Source organism: Bombus vancouverensis, chromosome 5 (assembly GCF_051014615.1).
Source record: "Bombus vancouverensis nearcticus chromosome 5, iyBomVanc1_principal, whole genome shotgun sequence".
NCBI classification, from domain to species: domain Eukaryota; kingdom Metazoa; phylum Arthropoda; class Insecta; order Hymenoptera; family Apidae; genus Bombus; species Bombus vancouverensis.
In genome coordinates, this window is record NC_134915.1 from 15245801 (window position 1) to 15270518 (window position 24718).

Below are 24718 nucleotides of genomic sequence, written 5' to 3' on the forward strand. Positions count from 1 at the left end.
CGATATGCACGATAATCGATGGATGAAATCAAGTTGCTAATGAAACCAGTGAACGACCAATGAAACGCTTGTATCTTAGAAAAATTACATAAAATCGAACGAAAAACGGTTGCACCGGTTCCTTATCGTGCACACCGGCTATCAATGGGCAGGTAAATCGACGTGTTCCGTCGCGGTCATGGTCTTAGATCCGATTGGCGTATTAGAATACACGTATTTTCGAGCTGGTGCGTTGCCATCGACGATCGGGTCTGGCAGTATTGCGCTTGACAGCGCGCAGAACGGACCCAGCGGCGATTCTGTCACTTCTCGAGGGTCTGAGAACCGCGATTTCGACGCGTTGTTCGATCTTCGTTGTCAATCGGACACGCAGACATAACAATTCTTAACGATAATCCCGTATCACGTAAAATCTTGACATCCGAGTGTCTACGTCTCGCGATCCTTCGTTTCGTGAATTGAATAGATTTGAATTAGAATTTATTAATAAGAATCTTGCAGTTGAATTTTCAAACGGAAACAACAGAAAAGAAAAAGAAAATAAAAACAAAGGGGATAGAAAATTTGCAAATTCCGAGTTGAACAAAGAGTGCGAAGAATCGGATTTGGTGAAGAATTTGAGAGGCGATTTTAAAAAATTGGAAAGTAGGCCGTCCTCGTGGTTGGCCGAGAATCTCTGAACGACGAATTGCTTGATGTCTCTACTTCCTGGTATTGAATGGTGGACGAATGTACGTAAGTTGTTCATTTTACTCTCAGGGTAATTGTTGTTGATATAGTTAGGTGAATGAAGAGGCAGAGTATCTCGTATGCGTGTGGTGGTTTGAGTGGTATGAATAGACATAGTCTGTTTATTGGCTGGTGATGTCGGTGCTTCCTGTTTGACGTTTTTTATGCACGCGTTGAGCTGCCGGGTTGCGAGTATAGCGAGGTTCTATCATAACGTCTATGAAAGATCGTCCTGTGAATATCGAATCCGGTTCATGGGAATTTTTAGCTTCGTAACTGCACGATAATGCGGTTTCGTTTTGAAATAATCTCTGGTACAAGTTGGAGACTGAAGCTTCGTAACGATATAAGCCACCGTTCCAAAACAAATATATATTCGAAACTCGTCCAGTCTTGCTAATATCTAGACCCATTCGAATACCAGAACTCCGTTGAAAATCCTTTCCAACGCGAATCTATCTTAATCGTCAATAATTTTTGAACTTGGGTATTCAGAAAACAATTAGAATCGAATCGAGATAATATTAGGAATCGGAGAAATAAACGAACCAGACGAATGGCGATAACCATAAGGAAACAAAACCACCTTTCTAAACGATGGAAACTACCTGAAAATCAGCTACGATCATACTTTTCTCCTATTTCATTATTATAAATAACGTTCCACTTAATCATACACTGTGTAAAGTTATGCAAATGATAGATGACGTTTAGCTCGCAGTTTAGCCTAACGTATTATGTAAAAATATGTAAATTATATAATGTTTCTTCAACTTTATGTAGCAGACTACAAAACTGAGTTCATGAGTATCTTTGTGCAATTTCTACTGGTGGACAGGCTAGCCGTTTACACGATGTTACGGTTAATTCAGCGTTCGAACACCGCGCCGTAAAGTGTAGCAAAATTTTGTCCACGGGGTAAAAGAAACGCGATAGAAGGTACAAAAGTCGATGTTGCAGAAATTGTTGGCGCTCGTCTACGGTGATGTAGCCGGTGACGCGTGTCCGAGGGTACTAATAATGTAATTTGTGAGTTCCTTTCAATGCTGTGGACGGACTTGGCAGTCGTAGCGAAGCTAATAGGCAAGAATTTTTAATAAAGCGATGCTTTTCAGCGAGATCGCCCCCGACAAGACATTCGGTGAATTTTAAAATCTTCAATTCGCATCCGCTATTTTTAGCGGTGGAGAGTAGCCTCCACGAGCTCGAGTTTCCGGAAGTTTAATAAAACGGGGCAAGAAAAGTTGGAGCAACTGAAACTACCTCTTAAACGTTTGGATTACTTTTAACAGCGGTGGTTCGTGAAAAGAAACGCTGGCTTGGTTAAAAGGCATTTCGTTGTTTCCCAGAAATTTTGCTGGCCAGTTTCGTGAAAAGCTTGTGTCGGATATTTTTTATTGCCCGTTTTCGGATAATTTTCGAACAATTGTCTCGCGTATCTTCGCAGACAGTTTCATTTTATCTGCCTTCTTCGAATATTTGCGCTTGTAGCTACTATAATGTCACGATATCTGTTTCGAAGAATAAACGACGAGAAGTTTTAGATCACAGAAATTTGTTCAGAGAGAGTCTGCTGTGTTCAGATACATAATTCGATATTCTGATAATAGTGCAATTATTAATGAAAACGTTATACTGTTGCGCACGGAATACGTCGTTGCCACGGTACATAAGTTTGAGGGACCATTCATTAAACGATATCCCATCGTTCATCGTTATTGATTACGTTAACTACGTTAAGGAGGAAGAAATTTGTTCTAAAGCACTTGTATCGTATATTATACGTTAATTAGATATTTCGTCGAAGTATCAGAGAGTCTTGCGATTATTTGTCATTGATAATTAGATTAGATTTTTCTCACTCTTTAGCACGACGTGACTATTCAATATTTGAACTCGGAAAAGGTGCCACCAAGAAACGTAGAATCCATACATTTAACATTTGAAGAAGGTTACGCAAATGTTAGGAGACGTCAACGTTGCTTTACGAAATTCTGGAGGCTGGTCATTTGTTTATGGGAAATAAATCACGAAGGTCAGAAAATAGACAATAATGCTTTAAGAGACATCAAAGGCAATAACGTTTTAAACGAAAATAAATTATTCTGCGAACGGAAAAAATAGAGAAGATAGACGCGCTAATTTCGCGTGAGTTAACTAAAATACAGAAGTTTCGGCGAATGGAAATAGTCGTGCAGAACACATACCTGTCGCTTCATTCAAGAAACATAATGCCGAATGTTCGATTATCTATATTTACTACGTTTTGCAACCTAAACTCTGTAATACTATAATTTATCGACTACTGATATTAGTAGATCGACCTGATCCGTCGCATGTTGTGTCTTGGAAATTTTCACCGATAATAGATATCAACTTAATCGTGGAAAAGCGATCCGGAACTGCAATTGCCAAATTTATGATGCGTTTTGGCGTCGATTCGTTCTTTTAACATTCCAACGTTCTTTTAACCACCGTTGTGTATTCATATTTCAGTATCGCATCCTTCGTAGCAAAGAATTATTTTTGAAGGAAAAAGAAACAAGAAAAAACACTTGCGGTAGTAGCGGAGACGGCTTGATCAGATAGAAGTGGCGAAGATTGAGATCCGCAGGATATGACAGATAAATCCGAATCATATTTTAATCCTTGAAGTTGACAGGTTAGCCTTGTCATGCACCTACGTTGATTTCCGTCTATTCAGTGACGATTACATCTTTGTAAACACCAGAATTATCAAGCGATAGCGATATTCTTTATTTTTACTGCTTTCTAGAGGGACCTTTTTAATATTTGAATTATTTACTATCAAATGAGATCATAATTTAGAATTGAAATTACAATTAATATTAATCTTCGTCCAAATGCAAACGTGGACAACGATAGGACGCAAAGCAAACGATAAAACCGCAATTTTCTGCGATTTCGAAACAGCGTACGATAGGAGATCTTTAATCGAGAGAGGCAAATGATGCGGGACAATTCTTTCAACGCAAAAATTTTACGATAATGCGTACCAGTGATGATAGTCGAGTAAACGATTCCCATGGCAATCCATCTACTCCCTATATTTGTTTCAACCGGGTGCATTATCCAGAAACGTGATCCTCTAATTGTTTTGAGTGGCGCATCATTCGGAGCATTGATCAATGACGCAGATCGGACGATCTGTCATCCACGGTGACGCGTGTCGCGGACTACTAACAACGTAATTTGTGAGTTCCTTTGAATGCGCTCTGGACTCCGGAGGTGCATACGGAGTAACATAGGAGCTGTAATAGTTGTTGAATACACTTGACCCGATTCGACGGCGTCGCGTCGCCGTCGTTGCCGCGTTCGTAACAGTGAAAGCGAAATCGAAATCGAAATCGAAATCGAAATCGAAATGGAACGCTCGATCCGATTCACCGATTGTTTTTTCTCCTCTCGAGCGATGGAACAACGCTGCACTTTGTTGCGTTCGAATCTGCGTTTCTTTGCCCTCGATCTCCGTAGATCTTACCATTGCATTGTAGTCTTGGGAGAATTCACAGTCCAGAAAAATGTCAAAAAACGAATCTTTCTGCTTTCATTGCGAATTCTCATAATTATATTTATTTATGATCGTTATTATTCGCAGTTATTTATTTATATCGCGGTTATTTATTTATGATCGTATGGATCGTATGCAAAGTCTTATGGTACTTCGATCGGCACGAACGAATGAAATTTTACTCGATCTTTTATTGTGAAAATATCGCAAAAGCTACAGGATATCGATTATTCCAAGTTTAACAGCTCCGAGAATAAACAGAAATAGCTATTTTCGAATCGTTAGACGAAAATAAAACACTGCCGGCTATTTACCGATGTAAAATTGTACATTTTCATTAATACGAGGTTTATCGCTGTGTGAATGGACTTAAAGAAAACGACATAGCTCTGAAAAAGAACCTTTGCGGTTAAAATATCCAACCATAAGCGCGATACTCGGTTGCCACGAGAGAAACTCGTAAATCTGCATGCCTATTTGGCAACGCTTGTCACCGTGTTTACGTAACTATAGATTTTGCTTATTGTTCGAAATCTATGTCATGAAGATTAGCAAACCGATACCACGGCGAGGGAAAGGAACGATGAAATAAAATAACGAGGTATTAGTCTTGTGAGGAGATAGCGAATCATTAAGCGGCAATGTTTCAATGACGATTCTTGTAGGAATTTTGAAATCCGGCAAACTTCCCCTATTGAAATTTATTTTTCGAAAATCATTCGTGCAATAATTTCTACGAAAAATTTCCTGATTTTCAGTTACAAAAAAATGTCTTTGTTAACGCGCGGATATTTCCTTCTTCGAGTAGAATCTTTGATGAACGTGATGCATCTCGAAAAATGATCTATTCGTTACTTTGTGTCATTTCATATTCGCAGGTGATTTATGTAAAAGCTATTTCGATGAAGTAAATCTTTCGAATGCTAATGAGACTAAATCCTTAAAGTAAATATCGCGGAGAAAACTGTAGAATCACACAATATATCGCTAAGAAATAGAAAGGTATCTCACTCGCAAGATAATTGGAAAGGTAAAGGCACGACGCTGGAATATTGGTGTTGATTTAACAAAAATTAATTTCTAAACGGGTTCGTAACTTTAAGAACTGCACAAATAATGAATCTAGTGTAATTGTCGTTGTTTTAATGGACTCTAATTTGCATGCAACAAAGAATAATATATCAAGACAGATCATACTGTATAATAAATTAAAATGAGACGACATTAAAGAAACGAGAGATTTTTATTTTTATCTTTATTCGATGTTTATTTTTCCTAATAGTAATAAATTCATGAAAATTTTTGCTTCGCGCTAATCATCGTTAGGAACCTTTCAGTAGTCACGCACGTGTACCTAGAAAAACCATTCAGTTATAACCGACCCACCTTTGTTACCTAAACAATATTGCATTGAATGAGCAGCCTCTTCATTATGAATCATAGTTTGTTCGGGCCACAATATCATTTCAATAACTAGTCTTTAATAGCATTAATCATTATTCTGTATTTTTCGTATTTCAATGTCTAAGCGTTTACAAACTCTAAGTTACTCGTTGAATAATCAAGGATTTAACATACTTTCTTCCTTACAGATTGTCATTCTCGCATTACGCGCGTTAGGAAAATCATTGAAAATTTTTGCATAGGTATCTAATATTCGATATTTATATATGGAATATATAGGTATATACATTACAGACCAAAAAGATAATAGTTGAGAATTAGAGATTATAATGAATTCATATGTAATCGGATATCAAGTATCGTTATAATATTAAAAGATTTTAACTGAAATCTCTACGGATCCGAAGACCAAGTTGCAATACTTCGTTGATGCATCGTACTTCATTTTGAAAACGAATCTGCGAATCGTACTAGAACATCGATTACATCGATGCTGTACGATCAAATATGTAACGACACGAGAAACAGATGTAACAGTAACTGGATTAGAATTGCGCAACGAGGAATCATTTTACAACTTACAGTCTGTTCCGCGTTAAAAAGCTTACCAAGATCATCGTATCCGAAGTTGTCGCGTTTCATAGATCGTAAATCTGAGAAAATGAAATCTGTACAGGCGGCAACCTAAATACATGTGAACGAAAAAGGAGAAAAAATTGCTGACTTTTCAATGGAAAAAGACGTTCAATAGGTTCGTGGTAGAATCACGAACAATGAAAAAAGTAGGAAAATACACGAGGCAGGAATGATTCTTAATTGTTTCAATTGCTGGAAACTAATAATCGATATTGGAGCCGCTTGTTACGATACACATGCGTCAACATCTTTTTTTACACATGCCTCCATTATTCCATTTTCATTTTCACGTGACAATAAGATAATACGTCGTAATGGGCATTGTTAAGGAGCCGGATAAATTGCTTCAAATTTGCGATACGTCGACCTACATGTCTTTTATTTTATTTTCTCTCTCACTCTTCCCTTCTCCTTTTCTTTCTTTTGGACGCTTTAAATTCGGAGGATCCGAGCCACTTTAATCTGAATTTTAGTCTCAGTCTAAGGGCTGCGTTTGGAATGTTGAAAATAATGTAATTTAACAAATTATTGGCACGTGCTATTTCGCGGATACCAAAATGATTTGGTATTAATTTTGGGATATTAAAAAGTCGCTGGTTTCTAGTAGATTTTCGTTGAAAAATATTTATTAAAAAATTATTTCGCTATTGAATTTGTTCGTCGAATGACGTTATTAAAATAATAGTAAACAACGAGATGCTATGGAACCATCCGTATCGCACTGCGCCATTTTTAATGCCTTTTTGCTCGTTCACGGCACATAATCGAATAAAATAAGATAATGACGAAGATTTATGACGATACACACGTATACATACGTGTGTGATCCAATGCAATTCTTTCGAATCAATGTTCCAGACTGCTGTTTAAATCATTTTCGTTTTTTTTTTTCAACAGCGAAATATGTCAGTTACAATAAGTGTAACGACGATGATACCATACAATGATTGCCAAAGATCTTCTGACCTCACGTTAACGAAAAATTCAGTTTCTAAATATCTCAAAAGTCTCTGCCTGTTTCATTCGAAAAATGAAGAAATTGAAACGCGATAATCGAATCTATTCGATATTTAATAATCGAATCTGAATCCTTTTTAATTAAACGCACAACTTACAAGTTAACCACCGCTGATAAAATTGAAGTTTAACAATAAAACAAATCTTATTCGATGTACAACTGCGAAATTGAAAACAAGAAAAGGAATAACTTGCATAAATTCACTAACGTTACTAGTTAATAAATTAATGCGCAAGAAGTCTCTGCGAGTAAAATTAAAATAAATATAAATTAATCGAATATAATTTATATTAATTAATAGGTCATTGGGCGAAAAGTTCCTGGAAGTAAAATTGACGACAAAATAGGTAAATGAAACGTGTTGCTGTTGGTATCCGTTTGTTCGAATTCCGGTCTAAACATTATCTTTCTCGCTGGTTGACCACGTCAAGAAACTGAAATCAGTATAAGAAAAGCACACTCTTCTCGAGAGCTTCCATAAGTAACGCGTGCCAAGCCTTGAATAGAAAACGTGTCCTGAGTTGTTGAGCCACGATGTTTCCGTACTACTTGAGCTCTGCTTGTCTTCGCGAGCCTCCATCTGTCACATTAGAATCGTGGTCGCGAACAATTACAAAATCTCGTCCTTGCTTTGGCGTCGATGTCCCTGTCAAGTTGAATCGCCATTGAAGCTAGCTATCGATCTTTCAACTGACTAATTTTATGTACACTGTAAAACGTAAGGAATATTCCCAAAATGTGAGTGGCGTTCAATATTAAAATACGAGAGTAATTTACATGTTCGTTAGGTGTTAGCGAGTTCACTCAATGAAAATCGTCGAAGTCGCTGGAAGCAACGTCGAAATAAAAATAAATTACTCGAATATAATAACGAGTATCAGCTGATAGATTATCAGGCAAGGAGTCCTTGATGGTACAATTAAAATCAAATTAACAATTCAAAGTCGATCGAAGGAAGAATAGAAAAGAAGAACAAAGTCAAGTCTGAATCGCTTATCAAGCAACCGTAGGCAGCAATTACAGTTTTTTTTTCCTAATTGTGATCATCGTTATGAAAGAACTTGCATTAGGTTACACGAACCAGTCCTTGTATATTATACGATGCTATTCATTGGAAATATATACCACCGTGTTTTTAATTGAAATATTCGTATGGTTAAAAACAGCGGATGGCTCGTTTACATTGTAAAGTTTATCGCAGACCGTGTGCTAAGTGTTTCTATTGTTGGAAGAATAAAAATGACACCGTATCGGAATGTAATGGAAAACGCGACAAGGCATGAACTCGAGCAAACACGATCGCATATCAAGGCTAACAAAAAAGTTCAAGAGAAGACGAACGACGTAAATACTGCCTGGTAATGGTAATCTTACGTGATATTCTAATCAGACACGTATGTATCTAGCGCGATTAATGCGATCCTCGTTTACCAAACAAAAAAAAACCCCGTTTCCAGTATTTTCCATCTCTCGTACAAATTTTTCGCCATTTTTCCTACTGTTTCTTAGCTGTCGTTGAAAAATGCCCCCGAAAAAAAGAAAAGAAACGGAAGGAAAAGGAAGGAACGAAAAGAGAGAAACAAAATGTTTCAGGAAGAGGATACTTAACACTCGGCTCGTCCGACAAACTCCAACGTCGTACGAATTACGCAATTACATTTGTAATGGGCCAACATTCAGCACCGATAACGCTGACAATTCGCGGTAATTACCGTGCTGTATCTCGTAATACCAGATCGCCTTCGTCTACCAAGACACCAAGTCTTCCGATGGAAAGGAGCAGAATAAATAAAGTACACCGAAAAAGTTATGTTTCTCGACCGAGTGATTTTAACGTATATTTTCCTGTTTCTCTTCTGTTTCTTTGCAACTTGGAAAACGATGAAACAACGATGAAGGGTAGATGAAAGTTTCCATGGAGTCGAGAGTTACGTGTTTTTTTTTATAATGGGGAAAACTTGTTTCTATACTGTTTCGAAGTAAGCGCGTAAAACTTAGTTTCTATCGAGTGAATTTTTTAGATACCGGGGAAGTTTCTTCTCGAGTAGAGAAACGGCTTATAATAAATAGATGTCGTCGAAATTGTTGATATTTAATATTCTTGTTATACGTGACTAATTGAATATACAGATATAACAAGTATGAAAAGTGATATCGAAACATGCCGCATTGGAAAAAAATTTCTGAATCGACGAGTAATGAATATCGGATGAGATATCGCGGTATTTAATAACGCTAAACACCGTTACATCACGAACATTGAGTATGATACACAGAATATCTTCTCAGTGTGATAGTAGCATATGGTTAATTCATTATCGTTAGGGAAACTGCTCGTGAATATAACAGTGGGAAAATAATACGAGAAACGTAAGAAATTATTTGCAAAAAATGCGAAGAAATGTGTCTTGAAACGTGTTTGATACGTCGATAAATATTCATAACTATCAGGGAGACATTTTAATGTTTGTAATCGAGTAGCTTGTAAATTTGCATTGCTACGAGTAGATCGTGTATCGATCTAGAGCTATTATTGTTAATTTTATTAAGACACGAAAGATATTTTATTCTTTATGAATATTTTCTGACGATTAAAAAGAATCACTTCATAACTAATGATAAACTAAGGATAAACTATCTTTTTGATACCCTTTTGTATTCTTTGCAATGTCTCACGTCGCGTTTATTTTTTTAAAAATTAAGTAGATGAGAGTCATCTAATGAAAAGAATTCTGAGAGACTATTTTGTACTTGGTGAAATAAATAAAGTATAAAATCAACGCTCCACCGTGGTGTTATGGAATATTTATCGACTTGTACGAACGATTCGGATCTATTCGTTACCATCTTCTTGTCTATTCTGAATGCATATATAATTTCCATTTTTGATGATCATCAAATCTGAATTTCACAAATTAAGGTACGAAAACCTTAGTAGTAGATACTTTGATACTGAAAATTCGTTGTTCTATCTTTCATCCGTAAACTGTGGACTTAATAATTCTATCAGTAATTCGCGTGACCAGAATCTACGAAGCATCTTATTAGCATTAGAAGTACGAAAATTATTTCCCCCCTCTGTTATATCGATTATGTCACGATGCCATTTAAAATAACAAATAGCGCCGAGAAAAGTTTCTCTGACATAATTCTCTTACGTTATTCGCAAGATAATCTTCTTCTACTCGCGGAAACAAACCACAATTCATGTTAAATTACAAAATAATCTTATAGATTGCCGAGATGACAAGGACACGATTATTTCTTGCGCCCAATGAAAAAAGAAAAGAAAAAAAAGAGAAATAGAAAACAAATTTTCATGAAACACGGAAGAAAACGCGTGAGATCTATAAAGATCCGAAGAAACGAGCTCCTTTGAACTCTGATTTTTTTTTTCACTGAAAATAGCTGAAATTAGCATTCTTCGAGTCTCCGGAAATGGTCATCGTGTTGCACATAAATATCATTACGACCTTCAATTCGTTATGTCACCGTTCCGTGGCTCGGTACAAAAGGAAAAAATTGAAGAATTTATCAGAGAAGTCGTGTATCTCGACACACATCTCGATCGATGATGTTTCAAAGAGAGTTTTTACGCGTTGATCGTGATTGTAGTTGAGGTGCGGTAATGATTGCTGTAATTCATCCCTGAAGAGAAGACATGCACGTTTCCCTTGTGAAAACGTGTGGTATTTGCTCGATGGTTTCAATCGTTTCGTAACCGAGCAGAAGATGTTTAGTCTCGTTAACGTCTCGTTCGATTGTTGTAATCCTTTGTTTAAGACTGTTTTGGCTTTTTTGCTTTTTAATCTCGATTAGAGTCGATCTATGATAAGGGTAGACTGCGATCGTCGATGCATATGTCGCGTTTGTTTTTAAAAACTGAACTCTCAAATACGACTGTATAATTTTCTACGATAATACATAATTCATTAAGCAGATAATAAAGTTGATAATAAAGTGGATGGTTACAACAGTTTTTACAAGATAGAAATTATTATTGACATGCTCCATAGCTGTCGACAGCAAAAAAAGACAATGATTGTTGTATATCGTAAATTATTAATTAATTGGAAAAGTTTCCCTTTACTTGTTATATGTATATTATTATGTAATATATAACGCACAATAATATGTATAATAAACATTGTACTATAAAGTACGCAGTAAAGTTTTTGCAATTTTAATTGCAATTTGTATAGAGCAGGAGAATTACAATAAAAGAGACAAAATACATAGGTTTTCAATTTCGTATTGTGCTTCGGGCTACACCGTCATTAGGTTACATTTTACCATCAGCTTGTTTAATGGTCATCGAGAGACAATAAATTACAGCGAATAACAAGCATTAAAAGAATTACAATCGCGCATTTTCTACCGTAACTTACAATACTAATTTCGATTTATCTATCTCGCATAAATTAGAAATAACTATCAGTTAACATAGACGATGAGACTAACGTGACGCATCTATTTTGCAAATCGTGTTTCCCGTGACTTTGGTAAAGGAGACGGTGATCTTTTGACTTCCTGTTCTAATTTTCTTCTTTTGAACACTTTCCTTTTTTACTCTCGCGAAAGAAATGCAGTTATGTAAAAAGTCGTTTGATTGTCGATTCGCGGACGTCAATTTCATACCTTTAACGCTTCGAAACGCAAATCTTCGGTTATTGCAACGTCATTTGATTTGCACAGCTGATGGAACGAGTAGGGTACGTGCCGGACATTTAAAACACATCTGGTGGACTCGATCGCGAAACAAACAGCGATATCCGAGACTCGGTTTATGGATTGGTTCTTGAATTTCGTACAAGCGACACCGTTATCGACAGTTTTGAAAACAATCAGCAACTCGATAAAGGAAACACGAAATTCAAACGAACGACGCGCTTACGGACTGGCATTTAATCGTACGATCCTATGAAATTTCCAAGATATTTCATTGCGATATCCCTGCGTGCGTAATTCAATTTGTTTCGAACATAGATACGATTTAAAAAGTATATTTCGTTGTATCTCATTACATCTTTTGAAAGCACTAGATTACGTTACGAAGGAGCGTCGTGGTGACGATCGAAACATTTAAGAAACGTGTTCATCGCGGAACTAAACTAGTTTTATTTTCAGAATCAAACGAATGATCTTATAAACTGGAAACATGTGTTGGAAACACGTCTAGTAAATAATAAATAATATTTCGTAATCGAAAGGCATAGAAAGGTGGTTTAATTAGAATTAAACGATAAAAATGGTAATAAAATAATAATAGTGTTTCGTTAATTAGAAATTACTCGTATGGAAAATATCCATGACACGATACAGATTACAAGGAAATTAAGCCAGCTTGGAACTCGGAGCAGGTTAATGTACGACAACCGCGAATTTCAATAAATCACGAGCAAAACAGTAGAAAAAGATCGAACCCGTGGATAATCAGCTACCTGCTCCATCGCGTATATGCAGAATTGCGTAACCTGGCGATGCGTAATTACCATCTCACTATACCGCCGTTTCCGACACACGCGCCAATTTGAATTATTCATTTCCCCGCAACAGTTTATTCGTAGCTTTGATTTAAGATCGAGTCTCTCATTAAAAAGTAACAGAAAGTGCCGTTACGAGAAATTTTCTAATTATTCTTCCGCTTATCTTTTATTTCTTCTTCGATCGCATCGGGAATCGGTATCGTATTAAACATCATAGATACCTATATTTGGTCGTCATTGATCCTTCAAAGCGGAAACTGACGTACAACAGCGTAACATTCATGGTGTGTGGCGTGAATTGTTAAACCGTTATGTAAAAGTCATGACATTCGTATTGACACATCATCCACTGTCACGGCTACCGTTTCTTGTCCACTGTCAATAACCAAGCCTTTATTAGAGAGTCCCTCGTTCTAAACGTCTCTATTCCGAAAATAGTACCGCATAATCGAAATCTGGCGAAAATGGTCGCGTTAACATGATGTACAAATCCATTTTTCAGGATTTTACGATTTTTATGTTAGTCTGATTGGTCGGAGGAAGAAGATTTAGTATGAAATGCGGACTGTACGTAGTACAAACGGACGAAATCTTGTAGAATTAATATTGCAACGATTAATATCACTGCTCGTAATATAGTAAAATCTATCAATCATAGTACTCTATCAATTGATTTAATTCTTGTGCATATCGCTTTTGGAATATAGGCGGGGGCTTTTCCACGTCTCTGTAAATAATTTCATAGCGCGCGTAATGAATAATTTTCCCAAACTCAAATATGATTTTATAGCGTTAAAAGGAAGAGACAACAGCGTTCGTCGTTATGCTGTAACTAATGGCAAACGTCGTCTATCATCATTTTCCAATAACTCGAAGTAACGAAGTGGGTCTAGAAGTTTGTTTCAAATAAATATTTGCACCCGTTCGACCAGCTAATGGCTCGTGTTACCGGATGTAGTACAGTACTCGATGATCGTACACAGAAAAAATCAGCTGACCCCAGCTGAGGTGCAAAGTTGGTCGTCTCCGAGCAACGGTATTTTCATGGAATAAATGTGTCATAATCGATTTGGTAAAGTTTGGCATGCCTTCTGCCACGAAATTCGTATCGCTATTGTAAACCTTGATTAACATTCGATCCAACTTTCTTCCGATTATTATCGCTCCGTCCTCGTTAACGTTTTATAATGCCATGACACTCGCAAGCAGTATACGCGCGTACTTACAATGGCGTGTAAAATTATTTTTAAACCGACGGATATTATATATTTTCTCGAAAAAGCTGCGTCAATGAAATTTTAGTCGAGCCGATTATATTTGCTTTATTCTCTTTTCTTTTTTTTTTTTTTTTTTTTTTAATTCATATTTTGAGTTATAATGATACTATGATAAATAGATACTGCCTTGTTATATTTATCGTTACGTCATATAGGTCGCAATAATACGTCGAAATGTTGACTTAGGAGGCGCAATCACTTTTTTTCAGTGGGAATAAAAAGCATGCAACGGTGACGTTGTGTAGTTAAAAAAAATATGCGTGGTGCTTGATGCCATTCTCAATATTTGACTGGAAGCATACGCTGTTATTACTTACGAAACTCTTGCACACGACTGATCGTTCCTCGAAAACGACAAAATGATGCTGATCAAGAGTTTCTTCCGGAGGATCATCAAAGACTTCCGGCACAAGGAGTTGCTACCTCTTAAAATGATATTCTTCGTTCAAGCATCGAGTAAGTATTTCTCACGATTGATCGATCGTCAATTAAAGTTAATTGAACAGCAAGTGTTGATATCTCCGCTTTTCGTTTTATTCGAAAATTACGCGAATGAGTCTATAGATTTGTTGCAATCTGATCCGTTACAATGATTATTCGAAAAACATTTTACTGAACATTTATATTGTTATTTTTCCCGGAATTTTTTTTATCGATCATAACACAGAAGTTGCTACTCTTTGACCAGACAAGCCAAATAAACCAATATTGTTGGCGGTAAATTGCAAAAAATTTGGTGTTACGTGGAAGTTTAAAAATACATAGGAGAACGTAATTTCTTAGGACAACATCGAAAGTTGTATTCGTTAAAGGATAGATTCGGTTCATATACTCACTGAAGCATAAGTCAGATAGATATATCCATTAAATCATAAGTTAGTACGTTGTATATACATTGAAATATCCACTAAATCATTCTCTCGACAGTAATATATATGTTGAGCGGTATTTCTTGTTGCCAATTTACTTTGACCACATTTTACACCTTCTTCGTGAATAATTTGAAGGAAAAACCGCAGTGCTGATTTAACTTTCGCACTTGGTAAGCTATTAAATTCTGTTTTTAGAATAGAATACTGTTTCCGGTATATTTCCATCTCTTTCTTGATTCATTTCATTCTTAATCTGTGATAATTTATCTACATCCATTTACGTTTTAATTCTATATAAGGTAATAGTAATTCTATAATAATTTATTTATGTTTATCTATACGATAATTAAATTATTGATAAATAATTAAAATAAACGCTTTGCTGTATTTCAACTAACTTTTTCTTCAATTTTCAATCTCTCTCGAGATTATTACGTTTTGCGTAATGTAATAATACTATCTTTAATAATCGTTTTCAGCGCTTTATGTACTTTATCCATATTTGACGATACACATGAGGGAGCTTGGCATAAACGTGGAAGAAACTGCCATAATGAGCGCCATAACGCCAGTGATCGCAATGGTGATGCCACCCTTGGCTGGAATGTTCGCCGATCGCGTGGGAAATTTCAAAGTAAAACTCCATTAAACGATCGCGATATTTCCATATGCGCCACTCGAATACCAACAAACTGTAGATATTAGATTGCCGCGCGCAATAAACCACGAAAGCTTCGATCAACCATTGAAAACCACACGAATCGACACGTTTTTTCTTTTCTTATCGCATAAGTTCGTCGACTCGAGCTTCGAGAAGAAACTGACGTTTTTTACACGCGTAAATATCAACGTCGATAATTGTATCACGGGATAATTGCAATTTCTCGCTTAGAAAAATGTCGATTCGTTTAAATCGCTTATCGTTTGCTACATTCTCGATGCGAATAATAAATTGCTTGTATCGCTTAACTTTCTATAGCGCTTTCGAATACCATAATTCTTCTAACGATCGTTGCTCGAATTTCATCTCTCGATTTATCGTTTGTTGGCGATAAGATGGAGCAAAAGAGGAAGCAAACCACTGACATTGAAACTATGTTCTCATTCAGATCTTATTATCTCTGTTCTCATCGTTTGGCGGAGTCGCGGCCCTTTTATTGCTGCTCGTGCCGATCGGTAGGATAACGGTGGAATTTCCAGACAGAGTCGTTATGGACCTCGGCTGTACAGGGAATAATGGGTTGCTTTACACCATGAGCGAAAATCATCCTTGCGAGACCAGCTTGCAGTCCAAGATCTCCACAAGGATAGAGAGTTGCGGGTAGGTAAGGATACGTGTTCGAACGATTCTGCGTTTTTATACTCGAACCAATTCCGTTGTTCATTGAATATCCGATAACTCCGTTTATTCTTTTTTTTTTTTAATCTTGTTAAAAATTAAGTTAGTATCGTACGTTGACGATCGTTTGATCTAAACTTGCGTTTAACTTTGCGGAATTATAGATGTTCGATGGAAGATATATTAATCGTAATATCGTTCAAAAAATATAAGCAATACGATTCTCGTGAGAGAATCAGCTGTTTTGCTCGATTCGATACAGTTCCTTTAACCAAATACGGCGTATTTTCTGAAATACGTTTTAAATAATATCCGCAATTACAATGGCAATCCATATTAACCTGGATTTTATTTCACGAGCAAAACTAAAATCGTCTTACGCAACGTTAAATATCAACGTATACGTCATTGTGGCTTTTAATTAAAAACGTTTAATCTACCTTTTTATAGTTACATGTGTCGTCTAGACGTTCGTAATGACACCGAAGTGCAGTCAATTTTGTCGTCAAGGCTGTACACGATTAAACGATACAACATGGAAACTGGCGCGAATTCTTCGTTCAGGTTTTCGATTGCTCAGGACGAATTGCCACAGGTAATTGATTTAAGCAATTTTAAGTAATCGATTCCACGTGGTTTATAATATCTCGTAATTGGAATGAAGTAATTTTAATTGATCTTTAGCAAAGAATCGTAGAAAGAGAGAGAGAGATAATTTTGATAAAAATTATACATTACGTTCTCTTAACCGATACAATTTTTTACAGGAAATAGAAGAAGACCTAAGGGAGCACCGGAAGCTAAAGAACAACGAGTACTTCAGGACGTCGATTCGTCAACTGTATGCAAACGAGTACTTCTTTCCATCGAATCGACTGTACGAGTTTTCATGCACCGTGTCGGGATTTATCGAAGATTTCGAAATATCGACCCTAGAACCTGCCATGTCGAACAGAATATACGAGAACCGAACTCTCTGCACTTTCAATCCGGTTATATCGCGAGAGGTGAAGTACATAGACAGACTCGTTTAAAAAATACACGATACTTGTTTAAGAAATAGAGAAAGTAGAATAATTGTGAAATAATGGAAGAAAATGTCTATTTAGTAACGCGCATACTTCGAAAATGAGAGACACTTTTGTGTTTTATTTTTTATCGATATATTTATGTAATACCTGTTAGTATTTTTCTAGATATACTTTTTAATTATCTTTTCACACTCGATATATTTCACACGAAGAAGTTTCGAACGCAGAACGAATTAGCGTAACTAATATTCATTTAAAAAAAAAACGCTCTCAAAACAAACACTTTTCCTTAGTTCAGTGAAAATGAAATTTGCTCGAAGATGATACGACTGCCAATGAGAGATGCTTTGTCGCGAAATTGATTTAAATAAGAATCAACCAGTATGGGATTTTTCGATCATTTTTTCTGTCATACGTTATGCTTCGTTATTCCTCGTGTATTAATCACTGTATGTTATATAACGTTCAGGACAATGCCAGTCGAACGACGAATTATCATTCGTACAAATCGAAGTTGAAAACGTTGGAAGCCACGGACGAAGATTACGGGATGAAACGACGAAGATACCTATCGGAAGAAATCGCGTGGACAGGAAACGAATTTCAAAAGATCACTTGTGGGAATCCTGATCTGGATACAGACAGGATATCTGTGACTCTACCACTTTTTAATTACTCCGTCAGCTCCGAGCCTTACAAGATCCTAAACGCGGAAGACTGCGGCAAAAGATGTATCGTCACTGCGCCTCGTAAGGAGATGTGCACGAACAAGAAGACAGTGATCGAATACAACATAGGAGTAACTTTCTGGATGTATTTCGCCATTAGAGTATTTATCGGTATATTGCATCTTTATTGCATTTATAAATATTGCACCTTTTATTGTTTCCTCTCAAATTGTCTTACTTTTTTTTTTTCTTTTCATTAAACGTAGAACGACGTCTCGAAATTTATTCGCAGGTGTCATCGGTGGAACTACGTTCGCTATGTTCGAGGGTGCGGTGATCGCTATATTGCGCGAACAAAAGGCCGATTATGGTCTTCAAAGAATTTATGGCAGTATCGGTGGCATGATTTCGTCGCCACTGTCTGGCCTGCTTATCGATTACGCGAGCACTGGCAAAGAGTACACGGACTTCAGGTAAAGATTCATCGTTTCAAAGACGTTTAGTCGTCCCGTTTCTATGAATTTGTAAAAATGATATATAATATAGAGGTAATGTAGAAATTCTCAGAAATGACATACATTTTGCAGGCCAGCGTTTTATTTGTACGCAGGCTTGAAGCTTATCTCAGGACTGTTAATGCTCGCCATTAATTTGGAATTCAAGTCACCGTCTACAAATGTGGTTCGCGACGTTTTCACCGTGCTAAGGAACATCGAGGCCGCGGCTCTCTTTATCGCCTGTTTCATTCTCGGTAAGAATCTCTACGTCAATAGCAATAATTAATGTTAACATTGATATTAATAGTAATATTAGTAGTAGTAGCATTAGTAATAATTTCTTGTTTTGACAATTTGATGTAAAGCGGGAGAAGAAATTGTGCCCTGTTGAATTATCGGATCGTAGGAGTTCTTAACTTGCTGTGAACTTGCAAAGCTCGAATAAGTTGCGTAATCTTCGTCATTGCTGGTTTCCGCTAATCTTTGATGCACTGATCGACTAATGAAATTGCAGTGACATTGACATTCCTCATCGATGCTGCGAAATTGCGCGTACTTTTTAAAGTAATTCGATTTTAAACGCCGATTGCGTTATACTTCCTCTTTCATTCGTTTTAAACGCACAAAGGTACTTTTAAAACGTCAAGTATAATTTTAAAATTTGTCGTTTCTATCGCAAAATCGTTCGATAGATTTTTTTAAACACATTGAATGGTGTTACAAATATGAAATTATCGGACGATCTTTATAGCGACTACAATTTTAAATCTCCACTATCCTTAATGATCGAAGTTCATAATTTGTTTAAAATTTATATTTTCTTGTTGTAGGACCGTTTAAAAGATTTCTTAGTAGGAAAACTGCGCATACGACGAATTTATCATTTTGTATAAATTTTTATCACAAGATCTAACGATTTCTATGGTGTTCGCGTGACTTGGAACATCCATCAAAAATTTTTAGAACTTGAAACGTTAGTCACGTTAAATGCAGTGATTGCACCGTCCCGCTCGTTTCATTCTTGTTAACATCAATCTTAATTTGAGGAGTGAACATATTGAAACGTATCAATTAAAATTGGAGAATATCGAATCGAGGATTAGCTTGAAAAGTTAATGGAACAAAACGCGTAATGGATTCTACAAATTTCATTCATAACGTCGTTCTTAATCATCCCCGAAACATTCTGAATTGTAAGCACTGCGAGAAAATTCATTTTCTCGTATCTCAAAAAGAAAAAAATGTCCAAGATATTCTCTACAGTTTAAAATCACAATGTATCTAACCGAGATATACTTACGCGTCATTAATCGAAAACTCTGGTCAGTTTTTCCTTCGTCGTGATAAATATTTATGAACGCAACAAATTCTAAGAAGCGTAAACTTCTTTAAAAAGAATATCTCTGCTTAATGAGCTTAACGCGACCAATACGTTATAGCCTGATGACTTTGTCGAGATAAATTCTTTTTTTCTACAGGCACCGCTTGGGGATACATCGAATCGTTCCTCTTTTGGTTGATACAAGATTTAGGAGGATCAAGATCACTCATGGGCATCACCATAACCGTAGGCGGTATTGCCGGTATACCATTACTGGTACTATCTGGTCCAATCATATCAAAGATCGGCCATGCCAATGTACTTTTTATAGGCTTCGTTTTTTACGCCATAAGACTTTGCGGTAAGCGTTCATTTTTAATTCTTACGAGTCTACTTCATCTGCATGATGCTCCTGATAAACGTATGATAGAACTTTCTTTGCCCTGGTAAAATGAAAAAACAACTGGCTATTAAGCAACTTTATTTAGGCATGTTTTATATTTTGGAGTTTGAGGTAGCCGACTCGAGGATAACGTCACTTAGCATAACGCCAGAGCAACATGTATGTAAATGAAAGAATAAGGAAGTCGATGTTAGGATGTTTAATCGACAAGTTTTACGAAGATTATGCGTTGCTTCTTTGGTTCACTAAATTGTAGCTGGCTCGACGAGGTGGCAAAAGGAAGAGAAAAGGAGAATGCGATCTTAGAAAAGATTATAAATTTTTATGGTAGCGTGTAAAGGTAGATACATAGATACAAAGAGCACGATAATATAGAATGGACAGGAAATAGTGATGCAATAACACGTTAGAAATAAAACGACACGAGATAATGCAACACATACACGCGCATATAATTTTAAGAATTAAATCTAGATGGTTCTAGATTCGAAACTAGTGAATTTGTATGGACGAAACAGATATCTTTCACTCGCCACTGTGATACACTTGATGTATTTAACGTATTTACTTTGCCTACTTTTTACTATGATTTTTTATTACCGTACTTGGTAATTAGGTTTTCATATAAAGTCATTATATAAAGATGTAGAAAAGAACTTGCTTTACGTTTCATTGATTTTTAACTGTTTTTTGTTTTACAGGATACTCCTTGATATACAATCCTTGGCATACTCTTATTTTCGAAGCGTTAGAATCTGTCACCTTGTCACTTAGTTTCACCGCCGCTGTTACTTACGCAGCGAAATTATCCACTACGACCACTGACAGTTCGATACAGGGATTATTAGGCGGAGTTTATTACGGAGTCGGTGAGAAACACTTTCTCTTGGATAATTTTACAATCTTTTTTGCCCTAGATTTTTAACGCGTTAACCTTCCATCGCTACTGAAATTCTGTCTAAACTTGTTAATTTGTGCGCGTGACGCCAACGTGGCGTCATCAGCAGTCAATTGATATTAGCTCGTTACTTAGATCGATACTCGTAGATTTGACAACTACAAATCGTTTCGACATAATTATCTTTGAAAATAATATCTTAGTATTTATTTTCAAACGTACTTATCGTGTCTTATTATCGTTCGTTGTCATACTTGTTACTTTCGTTTAAGATGAAAAGCCTTCAAATCTAATTTCGCGTTCCTTAGATGCATAAACGCCACGCATTGCTCACCATACCGTTCTAATTATATCGTTATACGATTATATATAATTGTAATAATTATACCGCGAATTTCTATGCAATTTCATATCTTTCGAAACAAAAGTAAAGGAGTGGAAATTTGCTTCGCTTACTAACAATCATAACGAGTAGTTTTATTGTATATTTATAACAAATTATAATATCTATACACTGTATATATATATAAATTCCGTGCATTTTCCTACTTTTACACGATAACAGACCACAGTCTACCAATAACGATCATTTCTTTAATGCTTCTAGGCAAAGGTTCAGGAAGCTTGATCGGTGGATATCTAATGAAAGCCTTTGGCACTCGACCAACCTATCGAATCTTCGCAATGATAACTCTCATCACCGGTATAATGTACTACATCTTCAACGTGGCTTACCTGAAAAAGCAGCCACAAGTGGAAGGTAACGACATCGTGAAGAAAAAGCCGAAGAACCTCGGCAATCAAAACGGTGTTGAAAATGGCATCATCGAGATCGCTTTGGAGGAAAAGAAAGGCGCGAAATACGACGATGATAAGAACGAATCGAGCAATCTAACCGGAATCGACAATCAGGCTTTTAGCAAGGAAGAAACGGATAATCGAAAGACGAACAATCTGGAAGCTATCAATAACGCGAAGAATCTTGACAAAATCGAAAAAATGCCATCCGAAACGAGTAAGAAGTTCGGTGTGAAGAGGTTGAAAAGGATGCAAACCGACGAACGTGATCGAGCGAAGGAATGCTCGAAGCAGAACGGCGCGACGAATCAAAGCTTTGAGAACGATCAATTTAGGTGTAACGTCACCGTAGAGAGACAACCGGAAGACAAGAAGTGACGAAGTTGCACCAGAGATCTCGATACTCTTTCCTTTCTTCGTTCTTTATCGCGAAACCACCTTTGTACCATCGGACAGGTATAATATATAAACGAGGCGTTGTTAAAAGAATGGAAATGCGAACGTAATCTGGCCCGTGTACGGAAATTTCACACTATTCAAGTTTCTACACGTTGCTCGTTAGCGAAGGTTGCCGAGTTAAAGATGGATTGGTGTTGTTGGGAATTATTCGGGTCTAGTTAATATCTGCACAAAATTCAAGAAATTCCGGTGATCGTTGTCGATTTCGTCTGAATGAAAAGAAATGTAATTTACATATTTCTATAATACGAAGTATTGAAAGTTATAAGTTATAACATGATCCAGCGATTGCATTTTTGTAATAATTAAAAGGATAATTGTTTGTACTTGTACTGCACCATCGAATATCCTTTGGAGTACATAATCGTTTTTTGAACTAAATCTAAACACTCGAATGGTCCGATTTAAATCCCAATTGGAGAAGAAAACGATATTACTTAGGAAAATTTCATAAGAAGATTTAAGCACATTGGATAAAAGTATGCTATAAATAAATGTATTGTTAATGATCGTATATGCGAATTTAAGGTAGTGATTGAATTTGTTACTGTTGGAACAATCATAAAAAGTATACCAATCCGAAGTGTTAAAAGTTGTTTATCCATAGTTGAATCTCGCCCGAAAAATTTCTTCGGGATTACTTCGTAACAAATAGCATCGTGCATGTACTTCACACAATGTCAGAGATCGAATTAATTTTATTATGCATTTTTAAGCATTCGAGAACGCGTACAGAGATATGAAATGTAACATTCTACTTGTACTAAGCCTAAGATAATGTAAAATCTTTATTTTATACGTATTTTTCCTTAGGATAACATCAAATTAATATTGATATTACGTGTAAAAGCGATTTATAATAATTTTTGCAATAGTGATACAAAGTTGTTAAATTATTAATAGATGAATCTATTTGACGTCATCGTGGGAAATTGTGGAATTATTGCAAAAATTTATATGAGTACTATTGTTAGAGATGTTAAACAGCAAACGCCGTATTATTAAAAAGTGGAGTTTTAGATTTCTAATTTAGAATTATGATGTAATCTACACAACTAAATTACTGATATTTGACGTAAAAATTAATTTTCTCTTGTCTTAGATATTCAAAAGAGTTCTCTTAAAGTTAAAATCTTTATTAACAGAACATTTAATTACATACCATATAATTATAAGATGGTACAGAAAATATTGCTTTGTAAGATATTAATTTATTATAAAAGAGTGAACACTGGTAGACAAATATTGGCAATATTCTACTTTGAAGAAATATATACTTATTATCATTGATACTAAAAAGAAACATGAATCTCATCGAAGAGTATTGACAATTCTGATATAATATATATATGTATATTTCAAGAAATATTAATTAAAAAAATATAGTAGAAGTATAGTTGTAATAATAAATTACCCTAAGTAAATGTTATTATTAGAAGCATTATGAAAAAAAAGTAAGCGTTAGTGACATAAAAATACTCATGCTGACAAATATAATACTAATTACGACAATAATATGGGATATTAATATTCCAAACATCGTATAAAAATAACATTTATTTATAACATTTATTATACCAATCGGTTAATTAAAACATACTAATGAAGTATTGTAATCGCGTGTTTTCTAACAGAACACGGCACATACTCAAATATCTCTAACAATACGAATTGTAGAAATCTTTTTTATAATCGTGTATCAAGGTAATCGTAAATTGTATACAATTTTGTGTAGAAATTATTCACAGAAATCGATTATCTATATCTATACACAGTGAGTCACCTAAGAATTTGAACTGAAATATTTCCTATTACTATTAATTGTACCGAAAGATGTTTCAGATAAAAGGTATATAACTTCAAGGAGGATATATTTTGATGTTTCTAACTTTTCTGTAGGTGAACACGTAAAGCTCATGTGGAGATCAACTTTGCCATTTTAGACGGAATCATATATTTTTTAATAGATTTTACAGCATCGAAATTATTTCAGCTCAAACTCCTAGACGACTCACACTGTACAGTAACAAATTATTTTTGAATAACAGACTTTAAAGACCAAGGGAATGAAGTTTTAATATATACAAGCAGGTTGTCAAAATAAACGCAAGCGCGTTATAAAATTATTTTTAAACGATAAGAAGATAATGACAGTTCTCCAACGGGGAACCATAATGTGATATAATTATGCAGGAAATAGCGCGTAATTACGAGTCTCCATAGTGTACGATAACCGAGTTACATCGTTTATGAGCAGGATAATTAAGAAAGGATTACTCTGCTCTATCGTAGTTCGAATAGAAAAATAAACGAAAATATAAATAACCAAGATTATCTTTCATTACTTCGA

At 35.8% G+C, this 24718-nt stretch overlaps 1 protein-coding gene across 3 annotated transcripts; it reads left to right on the top strand.

The window, feature by feature from the left end:
• Positions 1-249: 249 nt before the first annotated feature.
• Positions 250-24697, top strand: LOC117158449 (uncharacterized). Of its 3 annotated transcripts, none has more exons than XM_033337336.2 (12): positions 250-735; positions 14292-14538; positions 15434-15588; positions 16064-16275; positions 16744-16888; positions 17061-17300; positions 17794-18163; positions 18285-18465; positions 18580-18743; positions 19968-20171; positions 20915-21082; positions 21719-24697. In XM_033337336.2, the coding sequence occupies exons 2-12, from the start codon at positions 14442-14444 to the stop codon at positions 22285-22287; spliced, it is 2505 nt and encodes an 834-aa protein (XP_033193227.1). In that variant the 5' UTR covers positions 250-735; positions 14292-14441; the 3' UTR covers positions 22288-24697. The 3 variants fall into 3 exon arrangements, with proteins under 3 accessions (XP_033193227.1, XP_033193228.1, XP_076474626.1); XM_033337337.2 differs by having other exon boundaries at positions 250-731; XM_076618511.1 differs by lacking the exon at positions 250-735 and adding an exon at positions 13583-13841.
• Positions 24698-24718: the final 21 nt, after the last annotated feature.

Coding starts and splice junctions, on each gene's coding strand:
- LOC117158449 (XM_033337336.2), top strand. CDS start 14,442: ATGATGCTGATCAAGAGTTTCTTCCGGAGGATCATCAAAGACTTCCGG. Junction 18,164..18,284: donor CGCCATTAGAGTATTTATCG/GTATATTGCATC, acceptor ATTTATTCGCAG/GTGTCATCGGTGGAACTACG. Junction 21,083..21,718: donor CGGAGTTTATTACGGAGTCG/GTGAGAAACACT, acceptor TAATGCTTCTAG/GCAAAGGTTCAGGAAGCTTG.